The sequence below is a fragment of the Heloderma suspectum genome, chromosome 16 (assembly GCF_057233095.1).
Source record: "Heloderma suspectum isolate Gila_16-S chromosome 16, 16-S_ref, whole genome shotgun sequence".
Lineage (NCBI taxonomy): Eukaryota > Metazoa > Chordata > Lepidosauria > Squamata > Helodermatidae > Heloderma > Heloderma suspectum.
Window position 1 is genome coordinate 1,969,237 of NC_139473.1, and position 22,300 is coordinate 1,991,536.

General features: G+C 53.3%; 2 protein-coding genes and 1 long non-coding RNA gene across 8 annotated transcripts in view; all 3 read right to left on the reverse strand.

Annotated features, from left to right (window-relative positions):
- FAM222B (family with sequence similarity 222 member B) overlaps positions 1–5,883 on the reverse strand; it is a 39,547-nt gene extending 33,664 nt beyond the window's left edge. The window contains exon 1 of the mRNA XM_084822741.1: positions 5,800–5,883. The gene's annotated coding sequence lies outside the window, so the exon portion shown is untranslated. The remainder of the gene's footprint in view (positions 1–5,799) is intronic.
- A 609-nt stretch (positions 5,884–6,492) lies between these two features.
- Positions 6,493–19,800, reverse strand: ERAL1 (Era like 12S mitochondrial rRNA chaperone 1). 6 transcript variants are annotated; one of them, XM_084822736.1, is made up of 11 exons: positions 18,724–19,800; positions 17,464–17,625; positions 16,408–16,535; positions 16,239–16,316; positions 15,473–15,519; positions 15,311–15,372; positions 14,831–14,943; positions 12,525–12,911; positions 10,900–11,049; positions 10,593–10,673; positions 6,493–7,045 (listed from the first exon to the last, which is right to left on the reverse strand). In XM_084822736.1, exons 1-11 carry the CDS (start codon positions 19,130–19,132, stop codon positions 7,013–7,015), a joined length of 1,650 nt encoding a protein of 549 aa, XP_084678862.1. In that variant the 5' UTR covers positions 19,133–19,800; the 3' UTR covers positions 6,493–7,012. The 6 variants fall into 6 exon arrangements, with proteins under 6 accessions (XP_084678862.1, XP_084678866.1, XP_084678860.1 ...); XM_084822740.1 differs by lacking the exon at positions 18,724–19,800 and adding an exon at positions 18,435–18,548; XM_084822734.1 differs by lacking the exon at positions 6,493–7,045 and adding an exon at positions 8,771–9,892.
- Positions 19,801–20,389: 589 nt separating this feature from the next.
- Positions 20,390–22,170, reverse strand: LOC146334807 (uncharacterized). Its single transcript, XR_014786133.1, has 2 exons — positions 22,128–22,170; positions 20,390–21,962 (listed from the first exon to the last, which is right to left on the reverse strand). It is a non-coding gene; the product is annotated as an uncharacterized LOC146334807 (long non-coding RNA).
- Between the last annotated feature and the right edge of the window lie 130 nt (positions 22,171–22,300).

Here is a 22,300-nt window from a genome sequence, read left to right on the forward strand (position 1 = left end):
TGGTGAACCCTGGAGGATGGGTACCCAAGGTGGTCCGCATTAGGTCCGTGGCCGCGAGATTTAACACCCACGTGATAAACAAACCAGAGGTTTGTGGTTTGTTTAGCCACTCCCACTTGCAGCAGGAGCCAGCTGTCCAAATGCAACCTCTCCGTGGATCCAAACCACTACTTCTATATAATGTAATTTTATTTTAGATCTTTATAACTCTGGTTTGCTAAATGTATGCCTGTAACGATCAAGTTTTAGTTATCAGGTGGGAATTTCACAACATGTGAGTTCTGGCTGATCTTTTGACTTCAATCTGATTTAATCAGGTTTGCTTGGATGAGATGCAACCCACTCGCCTTTTACAACCTGATCCTTATCGCGCTTGCTCAGAAGTAAATTCCACCGGGTTCAAGCAAGTTGAGTCCTTGAGGCTGCAATCCCATGCACACGCCCTTGAAAGGAAGCCAGGCTCACTTCCAAGTGCACATGCATGGGAGCAAACTGCTCATGCACCTACAACTGCCATCTTGCAGCAAGATCCTGTACACTTTTACTCAGAAGGAAGTTCCACTGCACCCAACGGTGCTTAACTACCAGACAGATGGAGATAAATGAAAGCTTTTGTGATTTATTTAATGAACACAATCCATTAATCCAATCTCCTCCGCTTCATCAAGAGTACGAACATAAAGAGAAAGGAGGGATGGTGTATTAGTTAAAATGGAGAAACAAGGGGGTTAAAAAAACACCCTAAACACGGTTTCATGCTTTATGGGAAGCCCCCAAAGGGAACTGAAAAATTTAAGGAAGGTGTAATGACAATTTAACAAACACAGTCCTCGATCAGTCAAAGTCAGCAATATTGTTTTTTAGGACTGCGTACTTACTGAGAAGGATATCACACCATCATAGCAGTACTTACTTCTAAGTAAATATGTAGCGGACTGGGCTGCAAGAGAGCAAGAAGCACAGTAAATTATCTCATTCTGAGAACTTATTTGATCAGTGTTGTTAAAATAAACCACCATCGAAATCTTACTTTGCTTCCAGCCATTTCCTTGACCTAAGAAGCAGAAAAATGATTTGTGGGAGAAGACAGAAGACAAAACAAGATCATTTTACCGGCAACCCACATTTTTCCTCTGTGACATCTGTCAAAGCCATTCCTGCGTTTCTGATTTGCTTAACCCCCAAAGGTCGTCACAAAACATTTATCAGGGCATCATTAGTCTTCCTTAAAAACTCAAAGAAAAATTCCTGCCTCCTTAGACCTCGCTCTCAGAGACAGCTCACCTCCCCACAGCTGGAGGGACTCAGGTGAGGGGAAACCAAGCCAATCAGCCCTCTGCAGCCAAGCTGTGTTTGCACTGCAAACTGCCAGTCTGGAAGCAGGCCTGCTGTGTTGCGGCCCGTTCCATTCCTGAGCTCACCTGCAAAATGCCAGGTGAAGCAGAGCCAAGACTCGCACACACAGGCACTGAAGGACTTTAAAGAGGCAGCATAGCAAAAAGGCTTCAGCAGGAAACAAACAATGTCACATAAGCCACACGCCCAGACTGCAAATTCTTAAGCAGGACTCCACAATCCACCCGCAGCCTGCATATTGCGCAGGCATGCTCTTAGACTGCATCTCAAGGGCGAGGCAGCCAACGTGAGGGTCAGAGCACTGGAACTTTCAGACTATTATGCGTTAGGCCACAAGCCGGATGCATGGTTGCCCAGGGCACCTGAGGATTTCAGTGCTTTCACAGTACTGGCCCGAAAGATTTGAAATATTACTTTGAGTTCTGCTTCGCTGATGGCCAGATACCCAGTGGTGTCCAAAGCACCCAAAAATGTTCCCAAGACGTTACAGCCGTACACAGATTCACAGGAAAGTAAGTTCTCTTAGCCACATGTAACAGGCTGCCTGAAACCAGGTTGGATTATTTACCTATCTAATCTAGAGTGGCCTGCTCTGACTGACAGGGGTTTTCCAGGGTCTCAGCAGGGAAGGGTCTTTCTCAGCACCTGATTTTCTTTAACTGGAGATGCCAGGTTGAACCTTGGACCTTCTACCTATAAAGCTTCGCTACTGTCCACCCCGTTTCTGAAAATATGAACACAAGAACTGCAGGGAGATTGAGGGGCTCTGGAGAAAAAAACAGAGTGGGGAAAAGACTGCTCAAAGTCTAGCACCAACATCTGAATGCGCTGACATTCTTCCCCTACACTGTCGCTCTTGAACAGAGCGGGGGCTGAAAATGCTGTTCAAATGCCCAGGAACTAGAAATAATTTCCCAGCCCTGCCTGTACACGATCACTCTAAAGAAGCAGTTAGTGGCTTGCAAATTTCAAAACTGGATGGCAATCCATTGCAAACACACAGATGTATATCTGAGGGGCAGTGGCTTAGTGGCAGAGCTCCTGCGTTGCATGTGGAGGTTCCTAGGTTCGATCCCCAGCATCTCCAGGTAGTACTGGGAAAGACTCCTGCCTGAAACCCTGGAGAGCTATTGCTGCCAGTCAGTGTCAACCATACTGGGCTAGATGCACCGAGGATCTGACTCAGTATAAGCCCCTTCCAATGTTCCTGTATCTGGGGCTGGTGATGGGCATCTATGAGCACCTATCCTCAGCGTTACTTCTAGTTACTTCTAGATTTTGCCGACAGAAACTGCCACACTAACATCCAAGTTATCAAAAACCATTGTCAACCATTCTGGCACCCCTTCAGTGCTAATTAAGAAGGAATCAGACCTTCAACAGAAAACAGTTCCCTGCCCCAGGCTCTCTCTCCAACAACAGGTGACCTATGAGGGCAGGCAAATTCTTCCTGGCAAAACTTTGTGGAGAGGGCTGTCCAAGCACAACTTCATGGTAGCAAACATCTCCCCCACCCCACAAAAGAAACTGCAAAGGTGGCAGGGTCACAGGCACAACGCACAGACAGACACACTGCTGCCAGTGGCAGCCATCCTACTACACATGGGGACGCACGGGACTTGAAAAATTCTGATCTGTTTGCCTCACATTTTGGCCAATATGTAGGAAGGGCCCATAACAAAGTGGCAGAGCTCCTGCTTTGCATGCAGAAGGTCCCAGGATCAGTCTTGGCATCCCCAGTTAGAAAGAATAAGGTTCTTTCTACCAGTTGCTACCAGTCAGGGTGGACAACACCGAGCCAGGCAGACAAATAGGCCAACCTGGTATTTTGCTATTTAAATTCCCAGACACCAGAATCCCGCATTCAGAAGCCCAAGTGATGAAGCACCATTTTTTTCCAGTTCTGGCAGCAGAAATGTAGCCCGCGGAAGGGAGAGTCTCAGTCTATGACAGAGAGGAAATAATCCGAACTGGCTTTTCAAGCCAGATGCAAAAAAGGCCTCCGAGCAAGGCCCAGAATGGAAGTGGCAGTTTTGATAAAAGCTACCTCAGCTCTCCATGACAGAACCACCCCTCAGGCGAACAATCAAGGAATTTCACATGTTTGCAGGCATGTGTGCAAATTCTGTCTCAAAGGTTGGGGAGGGGAGTTGTTGGGGAGGGGGAGAGTGGGTGGATAATGTGAGCGGGACAAAGTAGATTTTCTCCTGCTGGTCTAGATTTATCCTCCTGTCTCTCACCACATTTGGATCAACTAAGCTTGCTTTATCAGACATCAACCAAGGCAGGACAAACTCACAAAGGGAGCAGACGGAATGCCTGCAGAAACTGAGAGAACCTGGGGCGGGGGGAAAGTAAGTTGGGAACTTAAGTTTCATGAAATCAGCCAAGCTCAGGAAAAGCCCAAATGGTTTCAGAAAGGTACCCGTCTTTCTGTGTCCCCCAGCCCCCCGGCTGGACCATGCTGGCTGTCACTCCTGGCCCCACAAAGAGCCACCGCCAAAGTCTATTTTTCATTCACCATCTCCCAAACCCACAGAACAGTCAAGTGACTCTATGCCAGAGGACAGAAGCAGGACGTGCATTCCAGGCCTGCCTTGTGCAATGTCACCTCCATGGGTGCCCTTGCCAGGGGGGTAGCATTTGCATTCCTGCCACAAAGTAGCTTTGCAAAGGGACCCTGAAATAGAACTGGGGGCGTGTGTGTGAACTATATGGTAGCCTCCTCCTCTGGTATCTAACATTTTGTTCTGGTTTCTTAACAGCCATGCAGCTAAGGAGCCCTGCCTTAAAGACCCATCAAAACCCTCAATGGGATGGGATGTGGGGAGGCCCTTCGACTCTTCTCACATGGGGGGGTAGGCTGAGCAAGACATAAAAGGGGCTGTGGAGGTGGTGATCCATGCAGCTAGTGCATGTGACAAAAGAAGTTCACCCCACAACCAGAGCACCTTCACAGCATTAAATATATTTTGGGAGCACGAGAGGCAACCCCCTACCTGGTCCCAAAGGGAAACAGACAGAGGCAAGGGCTGACAGGAAAAACTAAGACCCCACTCCCCATACCTTTCTTTAAGAACCCCATCCATATTCTTTTCCCCATCCATTTGCAGGGGAATAGGGCCAACCCTGCCCTCCTTATTAGCAAATAGGAACTCCCCCAAACACATTTAACTTGGGAGAGACTAGAACAGCCTTCCCTAACCCTGTGCCCAGCTACAACTCCCACTGTCCCCAGGCAGTGCAGGTGGGAGCTGTAGTCACACCCATCTGTAGGAATCGGTACACAGAGGGAGGCAGAAAGGGGCATGCCCTTACGGAAAGGCCAGAAGCAGGAGAGGCTGCAAGTTTGGGTGGGGGGCTCTGGGGCAGGAGGAGCAAGCCAGGCTGGATTTTGGGGAGGGGGTCGCCTCTGAGAGAGAAGTAGCAAGCAAGGCTGCAGTTGGAAATGGGGTCAGGTGAAGAATTAGTACTGGGGCAGGAGCAGCAACCCAAGCCAGGAATTATTTGGGGAGGGCCTCGCAAGAGAGAAGGGAAAAGGGCGACAGAACAAATGCAGGTACAAAAGGATATTAACACAGGCGCAAAAAGGGAGCAAACCCCGCTGCGGTTGGGGGGCAGCACCAAGGGGCCCTGCTTCACAGACAGAGAGGAAGCGGGAGAGGGTGCAGGATCCAAAGAGCGGGGGGGAGGCGAGGGGAGCAGGGGAAGAGCGAGGTGCGTTGGTGCAAGAGGAGGAGCAACCCGGGCTGGAGGCGCGTGCGCCCGTGCGCGCGCAAGGGGCCTACAAGGCTTCCCCAAGCGGGTGCCCTCAACTCACATGATGCGGCACCGCCAGCCACTGCTGGAGGATGGGAGTTGTAGTCCCGCACATCTAGAGGGCGTCGGGTGGGGGGAAGTTGCCATGTGGGAAAAGGGGGGGCATTCTGAGAGGGGGAAGGGGCTGCTGAATTAAGGGGGCAATTGAAGCAAGTGCCGGGGGGCGGCGAATTAAGGGGGGCCGGGCCGGGCCGAATGAAGGGCCGGGGGCTGAATTAAGGAGGGGAATTGAACTGGGGGGCTGGATTAAGTGTTGGGGCGGTGGAATTGGGGGGGCCGAATGAAGTGCCACGGGAGGGGGTGGGGCGGGGGGCTGAACTAGGGGGGGCCGAATGAGGTGCCAAGGGGGGCTGGATGGGGGGGCTGAAGTAAGTGGGGGGGGCTGAAGTAAGTGGGGGGGGCTGAATTGGGGGCCGCAGAAATATATTCTGCACGGGCTGGGTGGGGGTGGGGGGAGAAAAGCGCCGCGGGCTGGCAAGGGGCGCCGCGACCCCCGCCCCGCGGCTGCCCGGCCCAGGCGCCCCGCAGGCCTCCGCCCCGCCCGCACCGGGAGGGGGGCGCCGGCTGGCGCGGGGGAGGGGAGTCTGCGCGGCCCGCGCCCCGCCCGGCCCCCGGCCGCCTCACCGTGGGAGCCCCCGCCCGGCCCTCATGGCGCCGCCGCCGCCGCTCCTGCTCGTCTTCCCTCAGAGCCGGCTCGGCCGCTCCCCCCGCTCTGCGCATGCGCCACTCGGCCTGGCCCCCGAGGGGAGGACCGCCGCGAAGGGAGATGGGCGCATACACTTCCGGTTCCCCGTTGGCGGAGGAAAGGGACCGGGCGATCCATGTGAGTGGGGGAGCTCGGGCGTCAGGGTCAGCGACGAGAACGGGCTAGACGGTGTTTGTTTCCCCCACTCACACGGTTCATTTTGAGTCTAGTTTGCCCATCCGGCGGTTGAACGGGGACCGGAAATCTTGACCGGCTTGGCGACGCTACACCTTGACTTATCTCTGCGGCTTTTGACAGGCTCGCGGATTAATACGCCGGTCGGGCCAGGCCTTTGTGCGCATGCGTGCCGCTCGCTAGCTTTCTCGCCCGCCCGCGCGCCCCCAACCAATAGACTTAAGGAACTAGTAGAGACTGTCCTCTTTTGCCCATACACCGAGTTTCTGGGTTCTTTTAGAAGCCTTCTCTAAGAGTTGCTAAGCCAACCTTCCCCAGCGGGGTTGGGCTACAGCTCCTATCATACTGGCTGGGGGTGATGGAGGTTGTAGTCCAATCCATCTGAAGGGAGCCAAGTTGGAGAAGGCTGGTTTTGAGAATCCTGGTAGGCAGAAAAGCAATATGCTATATACTTATTATTTATGTTTACAATAGGGTGTACATATCTCTCATCTCCCCCAATAAAAATAGAAGCCAATTTAAAAAACAACAACAGGGGACAGAAGAAACAGCCTTTTCTGTGGCAGCACGCCATTATGGAACTTCCTTCCTAAAGAAGTCAGTCTGGCCCCATCTGATGAATTCCTATAGATGAAGGATTCCAACAAACGCCCCTGTAAAACTAGCCAGCACAAAGAGTTGGACAAAGGCCACCCATTAATACGCCTATTTTACAAGCAAAGCACACAGAGGCCAAGAGGTGAGTAGCCTACGACCAGCTGAAGACTTGTTTGCTTATACACAAATCTGTCTCGAATATTTGCTTGCTATTTGACTTGCTGTAGTTCAAACTATTGCAGGTCAGAAATCCTTGGGAGATTTTCTGCAAATCACTTGGGGACCCATCGGTGGATCCCAATCTCCTTTCTGTCTAGCTTCACCCTGGGCCACAGGGCACAGTACAACCCAGACAAGGGTCTACGAGTTCACCAGGTCACTCCTTCGCCCAGCCTGACAAGATCAGTAAAAAACCAGTTAGCTATTAACCATTGTGTCACACCTACACAGCAGGCAAGTCCGAAGGCAGTTTTCTCTTGCACGTTTTCAGTCGTCACTTACTGGTGCAGCAGATAATCTGACAGAGGCATTAGAGAGCGCGAGTACAAAAGTCACAGGAGCTGGAAGCCATTCTAGATTAATTCATGAAGACAATATACAAGGCTTGTGAACTTGCACACAGTGTGCAATTATGTTGCTGATCAATAAGATGTCGTGATTTTGCACAAGTCCTTTAAAAAACAAACACCGCATGCACGCAAGCACAACAAACCTGCCAGGTAGGTCAGGGGAGGTGAAGCCAGGAAGACCCTCAGGGAGAACAGCTATTTTAAAAATGGCCTGTGAGTTTCCTGTCCAAGTAGGAATTTGAACCTGGATCTTTACGTCCAAAGTTACTACCGGAACAATCCATTCATAGATCCAAATCATTCCTGCCCCTTCCTGTGTGCAAACAGCAGCATTAACTCCGATTCACACCCTTTTCTGCACACCTCCTAAGCTAGCCTGCTCCCTCCAGTCTAGTCAACCTCTTAAGTGGAACTGGGGCGGGGGGACATCTTGTCCTTCACACACCCCAGAACACCCTGCACACTTCTCTAATCAACCACTTGCTTAGCACCTTTTAAAAACTTTCATGTGTAAGCCTGCTTTGGGGAGAAGGGCAGCTTGTGATGGCGCAAGGCCCCAGCATGGCCCAGCTGCATTCCGCCAGACCAGCGGAGCCCGTTGCTCCCACATTCAATCTGCGTGGACAGCTGACCCAAACGGGTGGGCTGGCCAGCACAGCAGCTGGCCTGTTCTAATCACGTTTTGCCTGCAAAACGTGATTAGGACGTCTGCCCCAAGACGCCTTGCAAATTGTAATGTCTCTGAATTCTCTCTAGGAGATCCCCGTCAGAAAACAATTCCCAGAGTTCCTTTGAGAACTATTGTTTTCTGACAGGGATCCTCTTAGAGAGAATTTAGAAAAATTACAATTTGCGGGGTGGCTTGGGGCAAATGCTCTGTTGCTTTGAGGCAAATCTCTTAACCTGGCGACCTCTAGACGTGTTGGACTACAACTCCCAGCATGCTGGGAGTTGCAGTCCAACACATCTGGAGGGTGCCAAGTTGGGGAAGGCCGCATGAGAGAGACATGGAGCTTGGAGCATAGGCTCCGACTGCCCAATCAAACACCTGGGGAATGGCTACATCATGCTTCTCTAACTGAGGAGTGGCCAAGGAGCCCTGTGAAATACTGGATCTCATGACGGAGTGGTTATCTTCCTACCATCTTGTCTCCAGGGCCCAGTACAAACCTCAGGTAACATGAGAGTCTTCACAAGCTGGCGCATGTACCGGCTGGCTCCAACAAGTGACCCCTTCATAGGGACGCTTTGCTTCTTTGCCTAGAAGAGCTCCTCCTCCTAGCACTCTGTCAGGGCGGCTAAAGGCTGCCCTATACACATTAGAGCCCCCACAAAACCCGGCCATTCCTAGCATTTGTGCTTCAAGTGGAGAAAGGCGCCTCTCAAATCCTCGAAGCGCCCCTGCCCCTGCCCCATTCCTTCCCGGTGGGTGCTGAACAACTCAGCAGCTGGAGAACTGCCCTCTAAGCTCAGCTAGAGAGGAATGCTGGGCCTCCCCCGTGGCAATCTCTGGCTGGTTGGCGGAGAAAGGAGCAAAGCAGCCGCCGCCTGAACAACAGCCTCCTTTTATTGCGAGAACATCACATCAGAGAGCACAGAGCATCCTCTGCCTGGGGGAGGTGGGGTGGAAGGCCAGCTCCAGGACAAGGACTGGCGCCTCCCAACGTTTTCCTGCGTCTTCTCCCCTTGGTGCAGAGTGAAATGGTGCTGAGATACCCAGTCAGTGCTCAGTACGAGAGCGCAAGAAGCACACGCACACAAGGGAGAGCGGGCGAGTCAAGGAACCCTTACAGCTGTCCGCTTGCCTTAACAAAGCACACATTCCCGTTTAGATGGGAGACGTCCTTTTGCTCAGTCAGAAGGAAGGTGCGTCAGGAACATGCCCTCAAGAGAAGCAAGATTTGAGCCTCGGCTCCTAGACCATCTTTGCAGCCACCATCTAGCAAGGATGGCCTCTGTTAAACAGCTCTGCTCAAGAGCAGCCTTAAAGGCTGTGGGATTTCAAGCAATCCCCTGACCCAGGCAGGGCACAAGGGACCACCCCAGGGCATGTTCTAGAGAGAGGAGAAATTTTTTTAACTTGCACGTTGGTTGTGCAATCTGACCTCTGCCTTAAGGGGCTGTGTCACGTGAGCCAGACAGCATCTGGGCAACACTGCCCATGAGAGATCAAGGTAACACGCAGAGCGACTGGCACCACTCCTCCCCGCTTTTGAGCAGGAACACGAGACTGTATCACCCCAAATCCACCTTCGGCTCTACATCAGTCAGTGGCCCAAGAGGCCCTGCGGGCCTCCTCCACAGGGCTTGCCAAAGCTGGGGACCGAGGAGGGGAAGCCAGCGTCACTGGAGCTGCCCCACTCAAGCTTCTGCTGCCCCCTTAGGGGCGAGAAAGGGGCAATCCTGAGAACCCTGGAGTCCTTTGGGCCAGTTCCTGGCTCGAGCCGACCCATGAGCAGAGGCCAGGCCCTTCTCTTGGCCACCGGGGGGCATATCCCGGGGGCAGCGCTTCTTCCAGTCCAGGCAGGAGCCCCAGCCAGCGGGGAGCTCACTTCTTCAGCTTCACGCAGAGCTTCAGGCACACGTCGCACAGGAAAGCATCCATCAGGTCCCGGCCTGCCTCGTGGGCAATCCTGCTGATCAGCTGGCCCCGGGGGCCAATCAGCATCTTCTGCGCAGGAAACGAGGAGGAGGAGCGTTAACAGGAACCAAGGAGGCGCCTCCCCGCACAATCTAGAGCCCAGCTTTGCCCAGTGGCCCAGGGTCTTCCCAGCGGAGAAGCATGGTCCTTATGCACACCTGAATCTCCCACCATGCAGCTTCGTGGGAGGGCCCCGATGGGCTCTAGTATTCTGAGAGCGGGGGGAAAGTCTCCCTACCCCATTCTACTCAAGAGTCTGCTCGAAGGTATGCCTCACCCCAAACACTGTTTGCTCAACCCATCTCTGACTTCAGGCACGCCAATCCCTTGCTATGACCAGCCTGGCGCTCGTCTTGGAGGGGCGGGGAACATGCTTCCGGGGAAGGGGGTGTTCTGGTCAGGCTTTCACCTCCACCACAGCATGAAGCGCTTGGGGCTGTGCTCATTTATTCTGCAGGAGTGCTGCCTGTGGCACACAGCCATGCTGACCGGGGATGATGGGAACTGCACTCCAACACATCTGAAAGGTGCACGGTTGGGGGAGGCTCCTTGCTGTATGGGAATGTGTGCTTTCGCTGGCAAGGCGGTTCACAAAGGGGATACTTTTCCAGCCTTTGCAGGCCCCCGGTGCTTCCTGAGGCATTCGTGGACAACAGTTTAGCAGAAACGTTAACCGTGTGTGAAGTTTTCCACTGTGGGGAGAGAGATGCCTTCTGACCCAGGTACTCACCATCTGGCTATCCTTTTGGACCACCAAATTCTGCAGGATCACCAGCTCCCCACTGGGCCCTTCTTCCCATATCTCTGTCCCCTGCAAGGCAAACAAGAGTGCATCAGTCCTCAGCACAGTGACTTATTTACTTGAAGCATTTTTATGCTGCTCCTCAGCCAAAAAGGCTCCCGGGGCGGCATACGTATAATCAGTAAAACAAGGCAGGCCCTGCCTGGCAGGCTTACTATATAAAAAGACATGACACACAAGGAAAAAAGAACAGGGAAGGAAGAGGAAAAGAAGTCTGTGTCTTGGCATGGCTCACCTGGCCAATGGTGTATGGCACTTCCTCGGGTAGGTACTCAAGGAGCTTCTCCCGGATTATGTTGTCACAGACCTCCTGCGGGGACTGGCTGGTCAAGACCTGGCTGTGGAACTCCCAGGGGCCGGGCTTGGCTTGCTTCAGGAGATACCTCTGCCAGCAGAAAGAGAGAGGGTCCTGATGGGAGGCACTGGCGAGATGCTCAGGGGCAAGATCCGAGGGAGGGGAGGAAGGCATGCACGAGATGGGGGCATCCCCTGCCACACCCAAAGCTCGTGCAAGGCAAGGCAAGAGGGAACAGATGGGCTCCCACCTCCTGGAATGGCCCCCAAGGAAGCCACCCTTGGCCTCTACAGTATTCCGTGAAGAAGCAAGGAGGCTGGGCCTGCATTCTATCCTCCCCCTGCCATCAAGGAAGCCATCCTCTACTATGAAGCATCTATTTCTAGTAGCTGTCAAGCACTCTGATCCTGTAACAGCCCTGATAGATCCATGCTGGCCAGCCAGGTACCTTTGGGAAGCTCCCAGGGAAGGACTGCTCCCCAGTGAAACAGCCCTCGCCTTGCAAGCAGAAGGTCCCCAGTTCGATTCCTGGCAGCATCTCCAGGTAGGGCTGGGGAACATCCTGCCTGGAACCCCGGGGAGCCACTGCTGCCAGTCAGTGTCGACAGTGCTGGGCTGGATGGGCCCAGGGTCTGGCTCAGGAGAAGGCAGCTTCCAATGTCCTCATGAGGGCTGCAGGCATCCTGTGTTGGCCTCCAGTATTTGCCGCTTAGAGGTCTACTGCCCCTGTAACTAGAGCAGCCTTCCCCAACCTGGACCCCTGGCTGGGGGATGCTGGGAGTTGTAGTCCAACACATCTGGAGGGCTCCAAGTTGGGGAAGGCAGAACTAGGAAGTCCCTCTTAGCAACAACAGTAACAGCAATGGCTAGATCTACCATATTTCTTTGCCTAATTCTTTTCTCCCTCTTAAGGCCTCTGGGCTACCATCCTTCCCCAGACATTAACTGTGTTTCACATCTAGAAGCACTTTCTTTTTGGTCACTGCCAGTCAACCAGAGTTGCTGGCCGAGGCCGAGCTCTAAAGCACTGAGAGAGGGAGGGGGGAAACTCCCCCTCTCCTCCTTGCAATGCTATTCATGATGTTGAAGCCTCGATCTCAGAGGCAGAGGCAGTCCGGTCTACCGCAGTCCCTCCCTTTGTCATTGCCACGAAAAGCCTGGTTCTAGCTGCTCTGGTTGGGAAGCCGCAGAAGAAAGGGACTCCCTTCTTGGGGGCTCACAGTTGTTTCATTTATTACATTTCTAAACCGCCCAATAGCCAAGGCTGTCCGGCGGTTCCAAGAATTAAAAACAGAGAACACAACAGGATCCTCGCGGATCTGGAGCTTGCAAAGCCACATCCTTAGGCAATGATCCAACTACTCATACCCAGAAAGAAAGGGAGCTGCCTTACGCCAGGCCAGACCCGTGGTCCACATATCCCAGTATTGTCCCAGGCAACGAAGGGCCTTTCCTACCTATCCTCTGGTAACTGAGCGCCTGTTGTACTGGGAGAACTGAACCCAGGACCGCCTGCAGGCAACGCCGTCGCCCCACTGCTGAGCTTCTGACCACAGGCTGCTCACCTTCAGACTCTCCACCTCCTCTCTGTTCACCGCAGCCAGCATGAAGATCTCCCTGAAGTGAGGCCAGCCTTTCTTGGCCGTTTTCCTTGGCTTTTTCGTGCTCTCCCCCACGGGGTCCGAGCCTGCCTCTTCAACCACACCACTGGACTCCGCACCGCAGCCAGAGCCCGCCCGAAGTCCGGGAGGCGCCGGCACGTGCCCAGGGCTTGCCGTTTGGCTCCCGGAGGCTGCTGAAGCTCCAGTGCCCACGGGGGGCTCACTCACGGCGGGGGCAGAGCAGGCAGGCCTGAAAGCAGACGTGATGTTCAGCTTCTTCCCATCGACAACTCCCTCAGTGAGCTGTGTCACCAATTCCAAGAGGAGGACTTTCTTCTTCAGCAGATCCACCTGGACACAGAGCAGCGGAGGGGAATTGGGAGCTGTTCAAAGGGAAGCTGAATGGAACAGGACTCCATGCCTCTCGCTAATAAGAACAGGAGAGCCTAAGAACAGCCCTGATGCTGGATCAGACCAAGGCTCCATCTAGGCCAGCATTCTGTTCACACAGTGGCCACCAGCTGCCCACGGGAAACCCACAAACAGGGCATGAGTACAGCAGCACCCTCCTGCCCATGTTCCCTAGCAACTGGTGCACATAGGCACACCGCTACTGGAGGAAGCGCATAGCTATCAGGACTAGTAGCCACTGATAAGCTTCTTCTCCAGAAATTTGTCTAACCCCCTTTTAAAGCCATCCAAATTGGTGGCCATCACTACGTCTTGTTGTAGCAAATTCCATAGTTGAGCTCTGTGCTGTGAGAAGAAGCCCTTCCCTTTATCTGTCCTGAATTTCCCACCATTCAGCTTCATGGGATGACCCGCTGGGTTCTAGCATTATGAGAGAGGAAGAAAAATGTCTCCCTCTTCACTTTCTCCACACCAGGCATCATTTTGTGCACCTCTATCATGCGAGTGACACACGTGCAGCACCGGCATATTTCTCTTACATACCGCCCCCCCACTCTGGGACTCGAGATGCCTTCTACAGCACATCTCAGCCTTCTAGTCCCTTTAGCTGGGCCCCTCAGCTAAACTTTTATCCCCTTCCCCAGAACTCCTGTCCGGAACAGTTGCACCTGGAAAACAGGTTGTAACATCTGTGGCATTGCCCATGGGAGACATGGCTGGGATTATCAACAGATCCAGGCTAAACTGCACCAAAAACACAGTAAAAGCAGCAGTAATAAATAAACAGGCCAACTAAGTAAAATATATAAAAATAGATTAGGGCTACAAGCATTAAATGGTGGACCAATCAGCTACTAAAGTAGTCCCCAATTAACCAAGTCAATTTTAGTCACTGAATTAATTAATTAATTAATTAATTAGCTTTATTAGCCGCCCATCTGGCCAGCTACCCGGCCACCTTCATTGACAGGGATGTGAATAGGGAGGTAGTGGGCTCTCCCACAGTGGAGGCATTCAAGGTGAGGCTGGACAGCCATCTGTCAGGGATGCTCTGACTTGGATTCCTGCACTGAGCAGGGGGTTGGACTCGATGGCCTTGTAGGCCCCTTCCAATTCTATGCATTGGGGCAGCCAGGCTAATTCTTGGAGGCTCTTCTGCTTCTGGTGAGTGATTGTGCCAGGGAACAGAAAAGAAAATGGTAAAGGTGTCCCTTTCCCTCTAGCAACGGATGGCTGTTTCTACTTACTGCTACAACCTGCAATCCTCGTGAGAAAAACTACCCCACCATTAGAGTTTGGGGTTGCAGTAAAGGAACTCAGAGATAAGATGATGCACAAGTAACTGTGCTGCTCCAAAAAGCGTCTTCTCAGAAGGCTGTTCGGGGGGGGGGGGGGGGAGACCGTGGAGCGTGTATACCAGGTATGCAGAACGCCAAGCCCGGGGACTGTATCTGGCCACCCAGGGTTCCCCAAATGGCCACGCCCCTTCAACCTACCTCCACCCCCTTCCCTCAGCCACTGATTGCTTGGCGGTTTCTCAGCTTTTCTGCAATTCTTTCCCACCGCCCCAGTTCAAAAAGGCTGAAAGGCCTCTCTCACAAGGCTTAGCTACTGCCCATCAGAGCTTTCAGATAATATATGCCAGTATTTTGGGTATCTTGGCCTCGCTCTGCACTGGAATGTGTCCCCCGAGAGCTCCTCTGAAATGGAATTCAGCTCTCAGGCTGAAAATGGTTCCCAACCCCTGATATGAACCTTTTGAAAATCATTTTGCTCCCCTCAAATGAGAGGGAGAGTCCCAGATCTCGGAGACTCACCCAACACACATCTTCTGGACAACGGCCAGAGCACAAGCTCACCTTGTTGAGGACAAGGATGCTGGGAACCTGCGGGAAGGTGGCGAGGCACTTAAGCACCTGGCGGTGGAGACTGTTCCGGGTGTAGTGATCCGACACGTCCACAAGGACCAGCACTTCAAAAACAGGAGAGGGGTCACAAGGTCAGCTGGGGCTGGCCCATCGCTCCTCGCTTCCCGGCAGCACAGAAAGATCATAGCAGCATTTTAATGCACACTGAACTGTCAAAGAAATTTCAACCAGCCCGAGGTGGATCATAGAATCATAGACTCATAGAATAGTAGGGTTGGAAGGGGCCTACAAGGCCATCGAGTCCAACTCCCTGCTCAATGCAGGAATCCAAGTCAGGAAAACCCCCTATAACTGGCAGCTCAGACAGGTTTCCCCTCCACCTTGACCCATCACCAGGATGGCAAAGAAAAGATGCCCAGGGCATGGCAAGAATGGGGGGCAGCAAGAAAAAGACAAACACCAAGCCCCCACCTAAGTCTGCCCTCTTCAAGCTCTTCAAGGGATCATACAGCAGAGAGTCCTCCAAGTTATGCCTGAAAGAGAAGGCACAAGACACACAGCGTCAGCTTGTCCCTTTCCCGGTCCCTCCCAACAGAGCTGTGCTTCTTCCAAGCTAGGGTTTTTAAAAAATACCTTTTGGCTTTGGCAGAAGTGGTGAGGCCAGGAGTGTCCAAGATAATCTAGGGAGAGAAAGAATGATGCAAATGTTTAAAATGTTAAAAGGTTCAGGCCTGAATAAGTTGAGGGCAAGAGAAGGTTGGTTTGCAAGAAGTGAAGAAAAACATGTTTTCCAACCCTAATTTCCAGACTTAATGGAAGACATTTATCCTGGCATAAGGTTTCATGGACACTGCCCACTTCATCAGAATTATGTCCACGAAATATCAGACAGCGCCCATGAAAGCTGATGCTAGAATAAAAGTGTTGTCTTGAAGGCATTGCAAGACTCTTTGTTGTTTCTGGTACAGCGTAACACAGCGAACCCTCTGGAAATTCTGCTCGGAAGACATCTATCAGCCTTGCCCAATCCGGTGCCCTCCAGATGTGCTGGACTGCAACTCCCAGCATTCCCAATGCTCATGCTGGCTGGGGATGATGGAAGTTCCAGTCCAACACATCTGGAGGGCCTCAGGATGGGGAACGCTGCCATTTACGAATGTCACAGGCTACTAACAGAAATGGGTGCTCAACGAGGATTAGGCACAATAAGCACTTATGGGTCTCACAGCAGCACTCAGACACAACAGCTAGGCAGTTTACCACCAACTGCCACAGCCTGGGGACAAACCGCACGACGATCGCCATCTGGGTGACAAGGCACTGCTTGCAGGCTTCCCAAGGACTACGTGACCAGTTCTATGCGGGGACGGTGCTTGGATCCGTCCTCCTCAATACCCACCAGCTGGGTATCCCCCTTCGTGACGACGGCCTGGGCGTTGCTCCTGGTTGTGTGCACCTTCTTGGAGACCGGCAGGACCTGCAGAGGAAATGGGCCAGAGGTTTTAAACTACAAGTGCTGGACCCAATCCTCCAGGACCCACGGAAATGGCAAGTGCCAGTCCCATTACCTTCCGTCCCAGAAGCTGGTTCGACAGGGTCGATTTCCCGGCATTCGGGGCCCCGATAATGGCAATTCTCAGTGTCTTGGGGTTGTCGGGCTGATCTGGCTGGTGCTCCAGCAAATTCTTTTGCTCGGCTGCAGAAAGAGTGCAGCAGACTCCACTGTGATCTCAGGGTTGGGTTCACATGAATACACACTACAGATTAACAGGCTCTCAGTGCTGTAACTTAGCGATTCTCAAGCCACATGCTAGAACTAGTGTGCCAAAATAAAATTAAATAACTATCGGCTTCCATGAGCTTGTAATACCCACCCATAACATTCAGGACAAGATACAAGCCTTGTTTCCTTCTGATCCGCTTCTGCCAAGGGCAGAAAATTCTGCCCCATCTTTGCATCGGGTCAAACTGGAACTACCTGTCTTCACAGCAGGGTGACTATCGCACTGCTGTACAAGTCACTCCTTTTCTAATTAAACCTGGAACAGTAGCTCCCAAATAAACACAAGAGATGAACATATAGCTTTATAGCTATTTTCAACTACTGCTTTAAGCAGTCATTTCTGATGCCTTGTTGCTTTCTCATTTAAGAACATTTATACTGTATCTTTTCTGCTTTAAAAAAGTACACAACACCACTACTCAATGGCAGCTTATAATATCAGAATGAATAAATAACCAGTCTAACAAAAGCATATTAAAACAACTTGGCATTTAAGACAGGAAAATACACAGGAATAGCAGGGAGCAAAAAAATGTTTTACTGATACTTATTGTTTAGGTTTCTTAAACAAATCCTGTAAGCCACTTTCAGTATGTCAAGGTAGAAAAGCAGGGTAAAATATTGTAATATCATTTCCTCTATTTCTAATGTTCAGGCTGTGAGCAACATCACTGATGGAGCCAAAGCTACAACATCTACCACATACAAGAAGCAGCAGTAGGACTGAGGGAACCCAAAGTTTGCAGAGACGCCTGGGTACCCTACAGCAGAGACTCACAAGCTTCCTCCCGCTCTCCTCGTGAGCCTCTGAACACCTCCTCAGACAATTCAGAGCATTCACCTTTGAAGGTGCTCAGAGGCGGTGGATGCTGACCGACTGGACAGTCGGTTTCTTCTTTTGAAATCCCAAGGATGTAATCCAGGGCAGAGTCATTTCCGTACAAACGGACAGGGTAAACGCTGGCCTGTTGGGATCGGTTGTTTGGGAAACAGATAGCGACGCCTATGCCAAAAAAGGAGGGAGAGAAAAGCAGCAGTAGCAGCAGTGTTTCGGAACGGCTGCGCAGCAGGCCGAGGCTTCCTACGTTTCCCCACAACAGGTATTCGGCGGTGCCCTGCCTCAGACTGTGGAGGTAACCCCCTATGAAAGCCCCCTGTGCTAGTGACCGTAATCCTCCCTTCTCTAACCTCGTGACCTCTGGGTCTGTGGGACTCCCACTCCCATCGTGCTAGCTAGAGATGATGGGAGTTGCAGCCCAACACATCCGGAGGGCGCCCGGTAGGGCAATGGCCAGGCCGGCTGGGGACGATGGGAGCTGAGGTCCAACACATCCGGAGGGCGCCCGGTAGGGCAATGGCCAGGCCGGCTGGGGACGATGGGAGCTGAGGTCCAACACATCCGGAGGGCGCCCGGTAGGGCAATGGCCAGGCCGGCTGGGGACGATGGGAGCTGAGGTCCAACACATCCGGAGGGCGCCCGGTAGGGCAATGGCCAGGCCGGCTGGGGACGATGGGAGCTGAGGTCCAACACATCCGGAGGGCGCCCGGTAGGGCAATGGCCAGGCCGGCTGGGGACGATGGGAGCTGAGGTCCAACACATCCGGAGGGCGCCCGGTAGGGCAATGGCCAGGCCGGCTGGGGACGATGGGAGCTGCGGTCGAACACTGGGGGCCCGAGCCGGGGAAGCCGCGGGCGCGATCGCGGGCTGCGCGGGCCGCTGAAGAGAGCGCCAGCTGCCCCGGAGGGCTCGGGGGAGTCGAGTCCCGCCCCGCCCGCCCGCCCGCGCCCCCCGCGCCCCCCCGCAGACGCCACCTGAGCGGGCGCAGCGCGGCGGCCCCCGCCCGCGGCAGGCCCGCAGCCCCGCGAGGCCCGAGGCCCAGGAGCCGCGCCAGGCCAGGCCCGCCGCCATGGCCGCCGCCGCGCGGGAGGGGAGGAGCCGCGGCTCCCATTGGCGGGGAGCGGGAGCGGGCGCCACGGAGAGGCGGGGCAGCCGCGCGCGGCGTTGTGGGCCGCCGTTGGGCGGACCCGGGCGCGCGCGGGGGCGGCGTCTTCCCCCGCGTGCGCGGGGCCTCTGAGCATGCGAAGAGCGCCCTCCGCTTGCCGAGGAAGCCGCTTGTTTTGCTTTCGGCGGACCCGAGGGCGCGGCGCCTCTTCTTGGCCGAAGGAGACGCGCCTGTTCGGTGCCGTGCGGCGCGGGGGGCCTGGCCCTGGCCTCGCCGTGGCGCGACAGGCGCGGCGCCGGCCTCTGGGCCTGCGCGGGGCGCCTCCCCGTCCGCGGGCGGCCGAGCCCTCGAGCGGGCCGAAGGCGGAGCGCCTCTGAACGACTCCCCGGGCGGGGGGGGCGGGGCCCGGGGCCCGGCTCGTTCCGCCTCCAGCGGGCCCAGAGGCCTCCGAGCCGCCGGCAGGGCAGGAGATACAGGAGGCCGCCGATCCCGGTACGCAAGGAAGCGCGCGCCTCCACAAAAGAGGGCAAGCAAGGTTGCGGAGGTCTGCGAGCGGCCCTCGCGCATCCGCCGCGGGCTGCACCAGCGCAGGCGGCTGCGCGCATTTCGCGACGCCCCGCGCCTCGGCCCGAGCGGTCTCCGTCGGCGGGAGAACGTTGAGGCTCCCTTGTCCGGCAGGCGCCAGTTGGTGAGACGCCAGCAACCTCGCTGGTTGAAGAACTTGGCGAACTCGCCTTCCGCTGTTCTTTAGTTATTTTCGAGCCGTTTTACTAACGGTGCCGGTGCTGATATTTTAGATATATTTAAACGTGTTTATCTTCGCTTTACAGGCTTCATGTAGAATCTCTGCAGTTATGAGACATTATTTGCAATTGGTGATTACGTGGGCTGCAGTTTGTGTTTTATTCTCCCACTGATGAAGACTGTTTAGGTCAAAACGCGTATGGGACAGGGATATTGTGAAATTTGTATAGCCCAGATATAGATACCAATTATTATAGTATGTATGTAGGGAATACTTGAGGACTGTTTGTACATCTTTTTAACCTTGTTTGTAATCTTTTATTAAAATCTTGTTTTTGACTGTTTATTAGAATTGGCAGTTTCCTATAACCTATAGTGCCTCTGAGCCTATGCAGAGCGCCTTTTGTGAAGGAAACCAGCTCATTTTGTTTTCAGCAGGCCTATACTGATCTACTTTACTCTTGCATTAGTAAATAAAGCAAAAATTACAAGAACTCCACAAGTTTCCAGCACTTCCCTTCCAAAGGAAACCATTCTTTATTTCTTAGATATCTAGCCAACCTTTCCCACAAGGACCGCAAGGCGGTACATGCTTCCCTCCACATTTTAAGCCTCACAACCACCCTGCAAAGTAGGTTAGCTGAGAGGGAGAGAGTGCAGCTGGCCCAAAGTTGCCCAGGGAGCGTCATGGCTGAGCAGGGATTTGACCCAGCCCTCGGCAAAGACTCTTCACAGCCCTGCACCAGCCTTCCCGATCTGGGGCCCTGCAGGTGTGTCAGACTACAATTCCCAGACAGCAGGAGCTGTAGTTTGCACCCCTGGAGGGCCCCAGGTTGGGGGCCACGGCCCTCTATGGGCCTCCCGAGAGCCCCCTCCCCATCTTTCCCAGAGGCCCGTGGGCAAAATGTCTTTGAAGGGAGCCTAGTGACCATGGGCCAACTTTTCACAAAAGCCTCCCAGCTGTGCTTTGGAGACCCCCCTGAGGTTGCTGGAACACTACTTGAAAGCTGCAGCATTCCCAGATCGCGTCCTCCTTTCTCCCCACCCCTGCAAATAAAAAGCGAGGCACATGCAGAGGCGTCCAGGAAACACTTTATTTTTCACAGGAACACAGAGGCAGATTGCTGGGCGGAGATCGCTGGAGAATGTCGACACACGCTCTTCCTGTGGAGCTGGATGCTGGTCAGCGTGGCAGGAGAACCATTACCATTACTAAACTCAGTAATGGTAACGGTTTTGCCGACACACTGCAAGATGGGTCATAAGGCGGCAGAATTGTTTGCAGTGTGATCCCCCTCCTTCCCTCTGCTGAGGCAGCAAAGTCCTGTTGTTGTTGCTTTGCTATCATCATCATCAATATTAATATTTCTGTGCTGCCTTTAAGGGCAAAAGCCCTCCCAAAGTGGCTCGCACAATAAAATCCCATACAATAAAACCCTTTAACAAGGAGAATCCAGTGCACCTTTCTTTTAATGAACAGAGCTGGGGATCATGCTGGCATAGCCTCTTCCCCAGGGCGTGTTTCCCCACGGCTGTTTGGCCTCTTTCCCAGAGCGTGTGTCCCAGGGCAGGGAAACAAGGCTCTGGCCTAGAAGACTGGGAAGGGCTTGTAACTCAGGGGTCGAGTTGCGTGCTTTGCATGCGGAAGGCCTCCAGTTCGATCCCCAGCATCTCCAGTTTAAAAAAAGGAGTGGGGAGCACGTCATGGGAAAAGCCCTTCTCTGCCTGAAACACTAGAGAGCCCTGCCAGTCACAAGAGACAGTGTTCAACTGGAGCTGGCTCTGCACCGCTGAGCTAGAGGGACATATAATCTCTCCTGCTCTATGGCAGCTACCTCGGATTTGATGGAAGAGTACAGAAGAATACCCTTTCTCCTCGCCCCTCAGTAACCACAGCCTGCTCTGGCATGCCTAGAATGAAGCGGAGAAAAGGTACCCTCGCCCGGTGCTGTTCAGCCAGTGGTACAGGTGGCGTGAAGAGGACGATTCTGCGTTAAAAAAAAATCAATTCCTCTGCTCGCCTGTGGCGATCCTCAGATGCCATACAAGCGCTGCCGAGAAGGAAGGGTGTTCTGATGGGTGAATAGGCTCAAGGTAGTACATCATCTATACTGTAGTGTCTCATTCCAACTTACAGTATATGATGATATCCAGCCTGGAACCTCTGGAGATCAGCTTTCTCCATCACTGTCTCTGGAACTGGAATGCTGGAGGAACAAGGAAGGCGGGGGGGACGGGGACGAGGGGGGGACAACAAAAGAAAAGACACAAGATTTAGGTGGAGAATCTGGAATTTCCTCCCCCTGCCCCCCAACTTCAACCTGGTTTAAAATTTGTCATGCAGCCTCAACCGGACCCTGGCCCAGTCTCCACACACTCTCTCTCTTAACCTAACCTTCCTCACAGGGTTGTTGGGAAGCTAAAATAGGGTGTGGCAGAACTATTCACGTCGCCTCGGGCTCCTTTAAAGGATAGGTGGGATTGTCATGGAATAATAAATAAAAGAACATTTCTGATATGTTGAGGGCTGACCCAGAAAAAAATAAAAAAAGAACATCTTGACCCAACTATTAATACCAAACGTGGTTCTGGCATTCTTTGAGCTCAGGAATAATATGTTTCAAGGACTGCTCATAGGAGGTTAATGGAGACACTTGAAAGAAAAGGAAGACAAAGAAAATCTGTTAGGAAAACAGTTTTAGTCCCCTATTGCCAACATCTAGTCCAGGTTTTCCCAGTCCTCCAGATGTGTGAGACTACGACTCCCAGCAGGCTCCAAGAAGCCCCAGTTCTTGTGTCCTCCTGACCCAATGCTTACCTTCGTGGACTGCCTTTGGTCCTTCTGAAGTCCAGCATCTTCTAGAAAAGGGGGTTCCTGAAGGAGCCCTTTTATCCCCTGCCCCTCATTTGCATCCTCTCTTGTCCCCTCCTTTTAGCCCTCCCTTGCCTGAGGTTGGCACCTCTCCAGAAGACACTCTTCCCCCTCCCACT

Bases quoted from the DNA above. Each gene is read 5' to 3' on its own strand.
- ERAL1 (XM_084822734.1), bottom strand. From the start codon at position 19,132: ATGCGCGAGGGCCGCTCGCAGACCTCCGCAACCTTGCTTGCCCTCTTT. The intron at 16,536-17,463 runs GTGAATGCTCTG...CTCTTTCTGCAG, and splicing joins GCCTCTGAGCACCTTCAAAG to CCGAGCAAAAGAATTTGCTG. The intron at 14,944-15,310 runs GTGGGGGCTTGG...CTGTTTTTGAAG, and splicing joins CTTGAAGAGGGCAGACTTAG to TGCTGGTCCTTGTGGACGTG.